This window comes from Musa acuminata, chromosome BXJ2-6, assembly GCF_036884655.1.
Source record: "Musa acuminata AAA Group cultivar baxijiao chromosome BXJ2-6, Cavendish_Baxijiao_AAA, whole genome shotgun sequence".
NCBI lineage: Eukaryota > Viridiplantae > Streptophyta > Magnoliopsida > Zingiberales > Musaceae > Musa > Musa acuminata.
In genome coordinates this window covers 3,899,717-3,913,901 of record NC_088343.1, presented here as the reverse complement: position 1 = coordinate 3,913,901, position 14,185 = coordinate 3,899,717, and the positions used below count along the sequence as shown (strand labels likewise).

Below are 14,185 nucleotides of genomic sequence, written 5' to 3'. Positions count from 1 at the left end.
CCTATGTTAGATTTGTTATCGTCTTCATCCTATATTGCACAGAGGTAATGACGGATTCGACGGATGCCGGTCATGGGATGGAGAGTTGACCAACCAAAGATGATGTAGGAGTGATCGAGTTTAGGGTTGTGAGTGATAATAACAAACCCTCGCACGAGGATCTTTGGGGTCAGCTATATGGATTTTTTTACGATTATTGAAATATATAAAAATATATATATTTAATGGAGTATAAAGCACTTAAATTTTTATGTACGACCTATATTAAAGTATTTTTAAGTATTTCTTTATCTTTCATCGTACTATTAATATTAATTATTTTATCTCTTTTAACTACTATATTGTGAGGTCTTTTTAATATATGCTTATACCATTTTAAGTGGGATTTTCTCATCTTATCCTCGATACATAATCACTCATGAATAAAAATATTTTTTATAATCTTTCTAGTAACTCTATATATATCTATATTAATATTCTCATGTTAGTAATCCAAACTTTTTGTATATATTTTTTCTAAACTGTTAGACACTAAGTAATCCAAATTTCCAGCATCAATCTATATGAAGAAAATTAGATTTTCATTCTCTTCTTTCCTATCTATCGTAGAATCATGATTAATAATAGAGTCTGGACTAACTGAAAGATCAAGAATAAATTTTTATATTTTATGTATCTAGATTTTTAGAGGTTTTGTCTATAGGCGAGATGAGGTCTTAGAAGGAATAATGAGAATAGCCACTCTTATCAAGATCATCTACATTTCTTTTTTATTGATTGATAATCTTAATCAAAGTTTAATTAGAATTTTCATATATTTCAATTAAAATTAGTTAGAATCACATAATCTAACAACTAGATGATGACTAATTTTTTTACAAACCATTTGAATAACACAAAGAGGTCTTAAGCCTTCTTTGTATAAAGATCGACTAAATAATCATAACTTATAATTAAACATATGAATTGATATCGGTTCACAATTGGATCAGTAAATACTACTAAATACACATCATACCAATCGATATTTAGAAACATGATGATGAAACCCACTCAGCACAGACTTGCTTTCCTGATGTGGCAGACTCATCTGATTTTGATGTTTAGATTTTTGCATCAGGTAAATGGCATACTTGCCTTACATGTACTTCAACCAAACCAAGTCCTGTTTCTGAGAGCATGAGAGTTGCCTGTGCAGGTGTAACATGGCTAATTTTGCAATGTAGATGTTATGATGCCACAATCAACTGAGTTCATGCAGGACAACACTTAAAACAGATAGGCATCTTGACTCGTTGGCTTTCTAAACCTTTACAAGTAACAAGATCAAAGTTTGATTGGACAAGATCAATGCATCAAGTTGGTCATGGATGTGATCATCCCGAGCAGCAGAACAGCCTTCTCTCCCTGACTTGTGTTTCATTGGACAAGTTCATCCCGGATGACTGCGGTGGCCGGGCTTTAGCAAGTCTCTTGGCTGTGAGGGATGAAAGATGGCATGTTATTAGGAATGCATTGAGATGGTGAGAGAGAAGTTTACCTATTTCATAGAAGAGCTCGTTGATGTTCTCTGCTGTTTTTGCAGAAGTTTCAATGAAGAACAACCCATTCTCTTGGGCATATTGCAAGCCTTCCTGAGAAGAAGCCAAAGTTTCAGCACCACATATCTATCAAGTATTTCATATGCTCAAGCCTCACAAGTAGCACAGCAACACAGGTACGGTATGGACTTACGATGCTAAATCATAAAAATGCAAATCTCATGGAGCTTAGGATGCACACACTGTTTGTAATTGTCCATTCATCTGCTACATTCCATGATAAATTACCCATTCATGTGCACAGAACTGTCTTCTTTGCCATTGCTTGATTAGGCATATATTTAATTGATTTATTTGAAATATCTATATCTTTCGTTGACTATGACTGGCTGTTGAAACATTCCGTGTGTGTGTGGCATGATATGTGGATTCTCTAAAAGGTATTCTTAAACTAAATTAGTCTTCATCAAAGTCTGTCCATCCACTGGTTTGGAGCCATCTTGGTTTGATAAAGATTTTTTGATATATTAGACTAGATTGTGATTTATATTTAGTGCATGTGTGAGTTACAACTTATTCCAGTGAATTTGGCTAGTGGTTTGCTTGTTTTAGTGTTTCAATGTATGTTTACTTCATAGGACCTTAAATCCAATGAACAGCCTTGGCAGCATAAGCTGAAACCTGCTATTATCAAGTATTATTCTTCCATAGTGGCACATTTGGTTTTATTTGTGCAGTTTCAATGGTGCAGGCTAAAACTAAGCCCAGCCTAGGTGTCAATTGAGATAAGTTTACTGGAGGTTTTCTCATAGATATAAACAGCCTAAGAATGAATTGGTACAATAAAAAATGATGATACAAGATATTGTGGAAAATACACAAACATATAATTCATTTGGAATGTCAATCCCTTTTTTGCCAGTCACTCATCGAAGAAGATGATTTGTTCAATTGAAAAGACAGGTGATTGTTAAGCAATTTTAATCTTCATTCTTTTTGGTAATTTGAAGTTCATGCTTCATGATCATCACAGGTAACAAAAGAAGAAACTAAAGTGTGTACATCACAAAAACAAGTCCTTATTTACCTCAGATTCCACCTTCCTTTTTGCCTCCAAGTCAATCTTGTTCCCGACCAATGCCATTATCAGATATGGGTTTCCTAGAACAGAGTAGATTTGTTTGAGTTATATGTGATGCTGACTCAGCAGAACACAAACAATTAAACAAGGTGAGATCACAAAATTCATATACAATGAAATAGTTTGACTGTTGGAGCAGCATATAAGAAACATTCAAGATACATATTGAGTAAAAACCCACAGTATATAATATTTTGTTCAAGTTTACTAGTTAACACAAATTTTGCTTAGGTTACATTTCTAACAACATTATCAAAGGCGTAACTGCAAGTTCATATGTAGAATGTGAATGAAAACACAAGATGTCAGTTCAACCGATTGATGGTTTATAAGCATGATAGATAATTAAAGCTAAAAAACCAACTTTGAAGTATGGAGCAAAGAATTGACATTGTTGCATATAACTAAAATTTATGGCAAAATGCACATCGAAGGTAATACTAAGTCACCTTGTCTTTGGAGTTCTCGAACCCACTTTTTTGCTCTAACATATGAATCCTGAGGCAGGAGAAACATGTTCTTGAATTCAGCATAATCATCAATATCAACAGTGTAAAGCAAATGAATCAAGGAACAGAGTGATTCTTGAAAGAATATGATCCGTTCTGATGATACATAAGTTTCTATAAAATGACCAAATATGAAATCTCACATAACTAATGCAATCATATGTGCCATTTAAAAGCATATAAGGTGAAGACTTATAACTAAAATACAAGTTATTAATCTAAATATTGGAACTCGGATTGTAATGCATGAACAGACACATTTTTGTTTAATGCAAAAGAGTTCTAGAGCTAATCACATATACATCTCAAGATTGTGTACATCAGCCATTCCCCAAATATCTAAGAATTAGAGAAACTGCAAGAACATAAAATTTTCTTTTTTGCAGTTAAATCACAGTTCAACACAAACTTCCACTAAAGCAGTTAAAGTTTGTAGCAGTAAAATAACAGTTAGCATGATGTGCATATGCTAGCTTAAGCTAATTTGATAAGAAGTGAACCATGTTTGTAGCAGTCATGTGACATTTCAACTTTGACATTTTACAGTCCATCAACAGGACGATGATGGTGGTGGTATTGGTAGTGAACACAGATACCTCTTTTGATGCTGCAAACATGCATGACTACAAGGTTTTGTATGAAGAAAACTTCCATATTTGGGTGAATATAGAGAGTACATGTACCTCTCAATAGATAAGGGAATAGACATGGAGGTTACTGTATGTCTGGACCATTCTAACTGTCCAACATATTTAGGTAGTCGAACAATGTGGAGGAAATATCTGGTGCTGATTGTTCAGTATAGACCTAAAGTTCATGCCAGTTATGGGGATATATAGATAGATTGTTGTAGCAGTAGTACAGGAAGGAATTATCTCATTTATCTCATCAATATAACAAAAATGTATACCATGTTTGAGATATCATAGACAATGATAGCTGCAGCTGCACCATGGTAGTACATGGGGACCAAACTACGATATCGTTCTTGCCCAGCAGTGTCCCATATATCAAATTTTACAATACCCTCATTAAGTGATAGGACTTGAGAGAAGAATGCAGCTCCTATTGTTGATTCCTGAAAATTGAGCATCCTTGATTACTCTGAGTACTATTTCTAATAATTATTCAGATCAAATCAACAAAGATAGTAAAAATTTGTAAACCTGAGAGTCAAAATATTGGCCTTTGACAAACCTCAGCACTATGCTTGTCTTTCCAGTTCCCATATCTCCAAGAAGCACCTGTGAAAACTTTCTTATTATTATTATTACTATTATCATCGGCACCATCAATCGATCCACTGTTTTTCTAAAATTTGGGAAATAAACTTTAGGAGGTAGTCCTACATATATGAATGAATATAGCCAAAAGTATATTAATGTTTTCTCAGTATCACAACTCCATGAAAATAACACAAATTATATTTATTAGGATCCAAGATCAGAAGGAAACAATGAAGTTGCTAGTAGAACTTTTCTGGACACTATTCTAGCAACAATTAACTTGATGTCATGAAGAACATGCTTTACAAAAGTTCCCCTGGGAGAACTGATGAGTGCATGCATTTCCTACTTTCTTTTGGCCTTATTCTGAAGTATGGATCCTGAACATTCAATTTCTTTGCAGAATGATTAGTAAATGACTATTTCCATATTTTCCTAACTTATGACATCTTTGCCGCAATAAACTTTGCATCCCCATCTTTGCCACTAAAACCATTTACCAGTGAAGTCTTCCTTCAAACAGTTCTTTCACACAATTACACAGCATTTTCTCTACATAAAGAAGTAATAGGAATTAATGCGTACTGAATACTTACCCACATGAATCGATATATTGCACAACATTTTGTTTTATGTGTAGCAATTCACCGTCCGGAACATAAACCTTAATGACCTCATCCCTGACTATTTTCACTGTTATTTCTCTTCTGTTTCAATTAATGATCTTTTCCCTTTACATATCTCATAAGGATGAATGATCATTCTCATCACAACAACTACAATAAAGCCCCACCATCATATCTCAGATGCCACCAGAACATCGGATCTCAACATAGTTGATGATCACACCTTTCTTATGATCTCCCAAACTAATATACACAAAATCTAACATACTCAGACATCGATTTATCAGTGTCATATCTGCTTAAACCATTATTTTCTCTATGGCGTGATATCTTGAACCCTTATCGTGGACCATGAAGACGTCGATAGAGCAGGCAGAACAAGGACAAATAGATTAAGCGAAAAGGCAGGATTTTTAGACCCAGAGCGAGAGAAAAGGGAAGACATACCCACCAGCTTGGCTTGTATGTTGTTGCTCCCCATCCGGGCCATGAGATCAACACCAGCAAAAGGGAGAAGGGATGTGTTGAGGAAGCTTTATGAGGTAGGTCATCGTCGGAGGGAAGATGAAGAAGGATTCGAGACAGCATCAAGGAACGGTAGGTGTGCAGCGTTGTGCGCTTTGGAATGTTCGGTCGTTTTCCTTCGCTCGAGTTGCTTTGAATCCCATCTTCAATTCCTGGCCGCTTGATTCTTGATGTGAGGCTGAGATTTATTGTAACATGAGTAGAATATCGGAGAGGTGTTTCACGTCTTAAAATTATCTGTATTTAGCATTTCGTTCCATCATCTTAAAAAATATATATATTGATATCCTTATAATTATTATGAAAGTAAAATATTTAGATTCATTTACTATAACGCGTTAGTTTTATCAATTAAAACATGAAAACAAAAGAAAAATATTAATTTTTACGTTCGATGGTGGACGATGTTGTCGGTGTCGACACCGACACAGCTATCTAGTCACCTTTGAAGACAATAAGGTCCACTCTCACCATGATACCACTTGTCTCCACGAGGAGTGCATCGTCGACCTCATCATCACCCATTTCGCACTGCTCTATATCAGTGTTGATGCAAATGGTGGTGGCTGACATGGCTCGAAGCTGGGGTCACCAGAGCTCCTACCACTCTCCCTATTATCGCATCAGTTTCGGCACCATCTCTCACCAAACGACCCTTTCCCTCAACATCTGCATCAATATTGATGTAGATGTCGGAGCTTTTACTGCACTACCCGCTACCGCATCAGTTCTGGCATCAACGTCGATGTGGAGCGGCGAAAGGGTTGCTTGGCGAGAGGTTATGTCGGAGTTGACGCAATAGTTGAGGGAGCGATAAGAGCTCTGACGACCCTAGCTTCGAGTCAATGCTGGTATCCACCCAATGGGTTAACGACGATGTGGCCACCATCTTTATCGTAAACATCACAACAGCCACCACCATCTGTGCCGACGCTAACGTAGTTGCTGCTCAACAATTATGTCAGCATTGACACAAATATAGAGCAACGTGAGACAGGAGACAATGAGGTCGACGATGCCTCCGCAAGTGGTGTCGTGGTGAGAGTGGACCATATTGTTGTTGGAGGTAACTAAGCAACTGCATCAACGTTGATACCGGTGGCACCACCGTCCGCCATCACCGATATTGTTTCTTATCGAATATTAAAATTATATTTTTTATCTTTTATTTTCATGATAAAACTAATGTTATTAAAGTAAATAGACCTATATATTTGACTTTCGGAACTATAAGGATTTTTTAAAACGTAAGGAACGAGATAATAAAGGTAGCTAACTATATGATAATATAATATGTAATTAGCCCATATTTTTAATTAATATATTTTTTTCTTTTCTCGGAAGAAAATAACATCAGCAGATTATGGTAGCATTTAGTGAACTTAATCTCGTTAAATGTAATCAACATGGGATGATATCAATGCACAACCCTTACTTTTTTAATTATTATTATTGGATAGTACTCCTTATTTTTATAATATCCTTCGAGAGTTCATTCAAAACGACATATTTCTTTTATATTGCCATTTTCCCGTGATGAATGAATGGATTTAAATGTTATAAGGTTTTTGGAGATATATAAATATAACTTCAAAACTAAGTAGGAAAAGAGTTAATAAAAAATTTGAAAAAGACTTTGTTAGTTTTCATAAAACCTACTCAAACACTCATACAAATTAATTTATAAAATCTAAACATATTAAAGTTAATAATTACGATTTATGAGGATTTAAATTAATTAAGATATGATTATAGTGTTCTTTAGAAGACTTATAATGTGTTGGTTTATTAATTTAAAGCTTTATATTATTATTCTTCCAAAATATATATGTATATATATATATATAGTGCAAAAATTATTTTTGATTGGAGGATATACTGTAATAGTATTTTATGAAAAATCGCTCTTATTAGATTATTTTAACGCATTTTAATAATAATAATAAGTCGGGCTGATGCTCACCAAGTGTTTGCAGCAAAGACGGGACGGCAGTCGTCAACTGCTCCCGCCGAAGCTCGAGGCCGTCTCCGGGCGATCTCTCGTCTCCAAACACGGCCACACGCATCCTCCCTGCTTCTTTTCTGCTCCTCCACCTGGTGACAGCGTGCACAGCAGCGACGAAAAGAACCAAACGGGAGCGACGAAAGCGACGGAGAATATCCATCCGCAGCGAGAGGAGAAAGAAGACAAAGTCGGCGAGGATTGCAACGCCAAGCGTAGCCGGCCCAACTCCCCATATTACCGTCTCCCTCTTTCTCTCTTCCCCCTCCCTCCTCCATGTCTCCGCCTTCTCTCGTTCGTGTCGCCCGTCGCCCGACACCCGTTTCGGTGGAACCACACGCCGCTCGATCGTCATGGGTTGCATCCAGGCCAAGGGCCCCTCCATGGATTCTCCCCTCGGAGAGAGCCACCTCAACGTGATGATGCACGAAAACGACTACTTCCCCGTCCGACGCGACGACGACAAGCGACAGCCCCTGGTCATCCGGCCGCCGCCGGGCCGCGGAGCACACGGCACGGTCGTGATGTGCGAAGAAGAAAGCGAGGGCAAGGCAGTAGTGCCTGAAAATACCTTGCTTCCGCCGACCCAACTGGTGAAGCCGGTGGTCGGTGACGCAGATGAGTTGGTCGATGGATGGCCTCGCTGGCTTGTCAACAATGTTCCACCAGAGATGCTCGCCGGGTTGATCCCAAAGAGTGCCGATTCCTACGAAAAACTTGATAAGGTATTTTACTTATTGGGGGTTTTTCGAATTACTTCCTGCAGTGCCAACAACGGGCAAACTTTCAGCTATATGATTTTTTATTTTACTGAATACCTCAAGACCTTTATTATTTACGAAACTTTTGATAGAATCTATGAAATGCAATTACATATGGTTATCAAATTTCAGCTATATCAATTGTCTAGCTCTTGTCAACTCTATAGGAATGCTAATTGATGACCAGGACCACTAAGGAAAGCACCACGCATATGGCAAGCATTTCAGTTTTTCTTGCAACAATCTGCAATACATTTGCTTAGTATCCACTAGTTTTAGGAAATTGCTGGGATGGCTGATTTGTTGTTGATCAGAAGAATCTTGGCAATCTCTATATGGACATCTTTGGAGTTAGTATGATGATATAAAAGGGAGGAAGTCTTACAAGTAGTGAACATAATCTCCATCAATTTCATCATACATTCATCAAATTTGTTTGGCTAATGCACCATAGTACTGTAATTTATTTGTTGACATGTTTTCTGAGAATTCGTTGCCATCCCTCCAGGTTGCAACCTTGCTTTAGGATAATTTTCTTGCATGTCCTAAAATACTAGTTTGCTACGGTGAAACAAGATTGCAGATTATTTATGCCCACACTTGTATTGTAGTTTCATTTCCTTGTAATCACAAGTACTTTGATATTTGACAATTAGCTAACCGTTGATATTTTCCATTGCTGCTTTAGGTAGGCCAGGGGACATATAGCAATGTGTACAAAGCTCGAGATCGTGATACAGGAAAAATTGTTGCCTTAAAGAAGGTTCGCTTTGACACATCAGAATCTGAGAGTGTGAAATTCATGGCAAGAGAAATTATGATACTGCAAAAGCTCGACCATCCCAACGTCATTAAACTTGAAGGGCTTGCTACTTCGAGAATGCATTACAGCTTATACCTTGTCTTTGATTATATGCGGTCTGATTTAGCAAGGGTTATTTCACGCTCTGATGCAAGACTCACTGAACCACAGGTTTTTATACTTTAAATTGTATATCATCATGTTTAGTGATAAATTAGGATGAAACTTTTTATCTGAATCACCAGCATAATACTTCCTTTACCCTTGAAGCCTTATGCTGCATTAGTAACATACTTGCAACCCATATAGCACTCGCATCCCTTCCCCCTGAAACCTTCTTCCTCCTGATCATTTTGCCTTTCTTATTTCTGATATTCTTGCAAATACTTGAGTTATGAAGACTGCATTGCTATCTTTTTCTGCAGGTAAAGTGTTATATGCGGCAAATTCTCTCTGGTCTACAGCACTGTCACGAGAGGGGAATCTTACATCGGGACATTAAGGGTTCCAATTTATTGATTGACAAAAATGGAGTGCTGAAAATTGCTGATTTTGGCCTTGCAAATTTTTATAATCCTAACAAGAAATGTTCACTTACGAGCAGAGTAGTGACCCTCTGGTATAGAGCACCTGAGTTGTTATTGGGTACTACAGATTATGGAGTTGGCATTGATCTCTGGAGTGCTGGTTGTCTTCTTGCTGAAATGTTTGTTGGGAAACCAATCATGCCCGGAAGGAATGAGGTCCAATCATCTTTTCTTTTTTTTTTTTGCTTCATTTTATTATCATTTTCTGATAGCACGCACTAAATTACAAGAAAAAATATGTGTATTCCAAGCATTGATTTCAATTTTGTGTTTTTATCAATTAGACAACCATTTAAACTAAATATTAATTGATTTTGTGAATCATATCATTGGCATTAAGCAAGTGTAAAATATTTAAGCTATGTGGATCACCATGTAAAATATTAGTTAACATGCTTTTGGGTTATTCAGGTTGAACAGCTCTATAAAATATTTAAGCTATGTGGATCACCATCAGAAGACTACTGGAGAAAGTTAAAGTTGGCTACTATCTTCCAACCCCCACCGCCTTACAAACCAAGCATTGTTGAAACTTTTGGAGATTTCTCATCATCTGCCCTTAGTTTATTGATGGTGCTTCTTGCGCTAGACCCCTCCAATCGTGGTACTGCAGCATCTGCTTTGCAAAGTGATGTGAGTTTTAACTCGTCATTAAATTATTTTATTGATCTGAACATGTGGGAAACTTAAGAATTTAATGCTTATAAGGTAATATTAGCTATGAGCATCTTCTTATTTTTCCACCATAAAAGGCATGGAATCATAGCATGGTACTGCTACTTAGCAGCCAAAAGAGAGTCATCATTAGATGGTTTAACTACACTTCTCCTTTTCTTTGGTAAACTTCTGTAATGCACTTTATCTTTAGTTCTGCTAAGTTTTTCTTTTATTAGAGTTGGACCTGTAGACACTTTGAAAACCATATACAATGTATTTGAACCTGGTGCAACTTTGGAGTCTTACTGTTCTAGTCACAACTCATATACAAAGATATAAACTTTGTGAAGTTCTTGCTTAAGCAAGAATTTTTGCATTGATGGAGGGAGATTGATGCAATGGCCATGAAGAAAGTAATTTACAAATTTCACTTTTGTATTATAGGATTTTTCTATGATCAGAACTAGTTATTCTTGCTTAATTCTATCACAAACCTATTCTATTATAATGACTAGGTTGATCAATAATGACTATAATGATCCAATTCTTACATATGCAGAATTGAAATATCATTGGAACTCGTCTTGCATAACAAAATTAGTGTTTGCATAATTGAAAAACTTAGGTTAGTTATGGGAAATGAGCATTGTTCCGCCAAGTAAAATCAGACTAAAATTTAGGTTCTTATACTAAAATAAGCCAGAATTTTATCATTGGAATGAATGCATGATAAAATCCATATGTATTATTCTAACATTTTCACCTATTGGAATTGTAGAGCTTTGATCATGCACACCATTCACAACTTCAATGCAGCATGTAAAAGAACTCTCAATTTCATGATTCATGACATCTTTTTATGAGGAACTTGTGTTTGAGAAAAGCTTACTTTTGGGCAAATAAAAAGGGCGGCTCAGTGCACATGACTCCTGCCAATGTGAAATTCATGGAGGGTCAATGTGTGCAGTCCTAACCTTGCAAGCTAAGAGGTTATTTCTATGACTTGGAACCCTGATAACCTAGATTACAGAGGAGTGAACTTACCGTGACACCAAGGCTTATTCGTAGATGACTTAGTGGATCACATTGTTATCTGTTTAGACAGTATATACAATGCAGCATAGGCCCAATAGCAAGTGCTATCCTTGCTCTCTGTAGTTTAATATTATTTTGATTTTGGACTTAAACCATATGGAGATCTTTACCTACCAATGGTCTTAAGTCACAAACTGGATGACAATCATGGATATCTTTTTTCCTTTTCTATGCGTCAAATTAGATTTATATAAGAAGCAATTATATTGGATAGGAGTCAGAGACATCCAGGTTTAATTACTTTGACATTAAGCTCCAATGGTTTAATCTATTTTGCTTTTATTGACTAGAAACCGAAATAAATGTTATCACTTGCTCCTACAATCGCAGTTTTTCAGCACAAGGCCCTCGGCGTGTGACCTTTCAGACCTTCCTGTAATGTATAAAGAGGCTGATGAACCAATTCAGTCATATGAGCGAAGAAAGTGAGTTCATTTGGTCTCTTGGGTAGTGTTTCTATTCCTCAACACCTACAGATCGATGATGTGCTCAACAAAAATATGAATTTTATTTTTATCCTTTTATATTGAAAGATATTTTCTTCATTCCTGCTCCATATTTTTTCATTGTGGATCCCTGTACTTATATTAAAGTAATGTGCATCTATGTGTAACTAGACTCTCAGAATTTTATGCATGTTCACAAAGCCTCATATATGAATCAAGTATCATAGCCTGTTTCAACAATTATGTATCCACAGTTAGTTAAAACATCTTTTGGATATAAGTACGGCATCTATGTTTAACATTTAGTTTAGCATCGATTTGTGATTCGACGAATGCTTTCTGATGTCATTTTTTTTATTTATTCAGAATTTCTAGTTACATACTATATCACCAAGAATTTCTTGTTTCACTCAACATTTTTAAATGGACGTAAACTTCTTCCTGACCTTGATGCGGAAAATGAGATAGGCTCTGGGTAATTTGTTTTCCATCAAGATGCAAAACAAGTTTTAGCAAGCAATATTTATATGTCCATCAAGTCATTGCGTGACTTTAATTGTGGCATCTCAAGTCCCCATGAATCTTGTTTTGACATGTACATTTCAATTTATTACAGGCGTAATGCTTCTTCGAAACAACAGTCTCGAAGACAAAGAGATGGTGAAAGGAAACTAGTAACTGTGAACACAAAAAGTGATTCTGGATCATCAAAAGAGGTAAGATCTTACTGAAAAAGCACTACAGCATTACTGCACTGTCTACTGCTTTGCAAGTATTTTTCTCTCAACCCGTGGGTTATCTTCTATCGGATTACGTACCACTAGCCACAGAGGTTCTTTTAGTCTACAATTTGGACTTTTGACTTGTCTCCTTCATTCTTCGTAAGATATAAAACGTGTTTTGGTTCCAATATGTAATGATCATTCAAGGCCGTTAGATTAATATTGTTATCTCAAGAGAACCATACGTCGGCCTTGCTAGGGCCAGACATGGGGGAAGACTTTGTTGGCCAAGCCAAGGGCAACCATCCTTAGGCCTTGGTGTAGGCACACAAGTGGACACCTCTTGACTCGGGCTGCAAGGAACAGGTCATCTTGGCACCTTCCCTAAAGTATGACTTTGAAACTCTATATGAAAGCAGCCACTTAAGATGTGAATCATCCTCTGCAAAGGAGAGGATGAGTCTCTATGAAAGCATTACACAAAGCGGGACTGAATAACCAATTATTTCTTTGAAACTCTTGTTTCACAGATGCTCTGGTCACTTGTTTTTTTTTCATATCTTTCTTTTATGACGATAGGAGAAACCGACAGATCTGCTCACCGATAGCCAAGAACCGGGCAGCAGCACAGGAAGCTCTTCCTCTAGTATCAAAGCTGAAGGGTCAACTCCAATCCAAAGAGAATCACAGAGAACAAGGCTTCCTTACAGTCCATATGTTTGATGGAAAACATGCATATGCGTCGGATGCCGGCTTCCTTCCACAACAGGTTTCCATATGTTTGATGGAATTTATACAATATGAAATTTTACAATATACATATGAAATTTTACCAGACTACCATACTTTCTGTTTATATGTTCTGCTAATCATATTATGTCAATCCACAATTATCTTTTGTGTTGCTATCACTTGGCATCTGTGTATAAGTTGTATAAATTGTGTAATTGACATGACTAATTTGTCTGTCTTCGGCTTAATACTTGGATGGTTGACCTTATCACTGGAAGAGTCAAGCAATAGAGATCATATTTTGCAGGACCAACCGATTCTGAAAGGTGCATTAAACAGAGGATCATAAGCATAAAATTTTCTCTTTTGTTGTCACTCTTAGTCTAGTTTACTCTCTCTCTCTCTCTCTCTCTCTCTCTCTCTCTCTCTCTCTCTCTCTCTCTCTGTCTATAAAGTTAGAAAGATGAATGTGAGGATGATCATTTTTCAAACATTTTTATCTCTGTGCAAGTCGAGATTAAGATATAAGCCGATATTACTTGGGTGACGTTCTTAGACAATTTCAATCTTAATTAACGACGTAACTATGGATATGACTAATTTAATCTTATTAGACAATTTTAATCTTAATTAATGATGCAACTAAAAGCGATATCAAAGATGAGTATTTGTTTGCTAAATTATTAATTTGTCTAAAGAACTCGAAGAACTCAACACATCCAAAACAAAGATACCGAAGAGACAGCAGTAGAAGTTTAGCCTAACCTTCACACGACATCAGAAAACCATCATGATCTAATCCCATACAGGCAG

The 14,185-nt window shown here is 36.6% G+C and overlaps 2 protein-coding genes across 6 annotated transcripts; one reads left to right on the top strand and one right to left on the bottom strand.

The window, feature by feature from the left end:
• Positions 1-1,193: 1,193 nt before the first annotated feature.
• On the bottom strand, positions 1,194-5,662 carry LOC135614290 (ras-related protein RHN1-like). Of its 5 annotated transcripts, none has more exons than XM_065111479.1 (7): positions 5,491-5,662; positions 4,358-4,435; positions 4,102-4,269; positions 3,132-3,180; positions 2,629-2,702; positions 1,541-1,634; positions 1,194-1,477 (listed from the first exon to the last, which is right to left on the bottom strand). In XM_065111479.1, the coding sequence occupies exons 1-7, from the start codon at positions 5,629-5,631 to the stop codon at positions 1,377-1,379; spliced, it is 705 nt and encodes a 234-aa protein (XP_064967551.1). In that variant the 5' UTR covers positions 5,632-5,662; the 3' UTR covers positions 1,194-1,376. The 5 variants fall into 5 exon arrangements, with proteins under 5 accessions (XP_064967551.1, XP_064967554.1, XP_064967550.1 ...); XM_065111482.1 differs by having other exon boundaries at positions 5,495-5,662; XM_065111478.1 differs by having other exon boundaries at positions 1,194-1,634.
• A 1,878-nt stretch (positions 5,663-7,540) lies between these two features.
• Positions 7,541-13,640, top strand: LOC135614289 (probable serine/threonine-protein kinase At1g54610). Its single transcript, XM_065111477.1, has 7 exons — positions 7,541-8,295; positions 9,020-9,304; positions 9,559-9,876; positions 10,132-10,353; positions 11,803-11,897; positions 12,535-12,634; positions 13,220-13,640. The coding sequence occupies exons 1-7, from the start codon at positions 7,924-7,926 to the stop codon at positions 13,361-13,363; spliced, it is 1,536 nt and encodes a 511-aa protein (XP_064967549.1). The 5' UTR covers positions 7,541-7,923; the 3' UTR covers positions 13,364-13,640.
• Positions 13,641-14,185: the final 545 nt, after the last annotated feature.

Excerpts from the sequence above, each read along its gene's own strand:
- LOC135614289 (XM_065111477.1), top strand. The coding sequence starts at position 7,924 with ATGGGTTGCATCCAGGCCAAGGGCCCCTCCATGGATTCTCCCCTCGGA. Across the intron at positions 11,898-12,534 it reads CAGTCATATGAGCGAAGAAA|GCGTAATGCTTCTTCGAAAC; the intron begins GTGAGTTCATTT and ends AATTTATTACAG. Across the intron at positions 12,635-13,219 it reads ATTCTGGATCATCAAAAGAG|GAGAAACCGACAGATCTGCT; the intron begins GTAAGATCTTAC and ends TTATGACGATAG.
- LOC135614290 (XM_065111478.1), bottom strand. The coding sequence starts at position 5,631 with ATGCTGTCTCGAATCCTTCTTCATCTTCCCTCCGACGATGACCTACCT. Across the intron at positions 4,436-5,490 it reads CATACAAGCCAAGCTGGTGG|GTGCTTCTTGGAGATATGGG; the intron begins GTATGTCTTCCC and ends AAGTTTTCACAG. Across the intron at positions 1,635-2,628 it reads AAAGGAAGGTGGAATCTGAG|GAAGGCTTGCAATATGCCCA; the intron begins GTAAATAAGGAC and ends GCTTCTTCTCAG.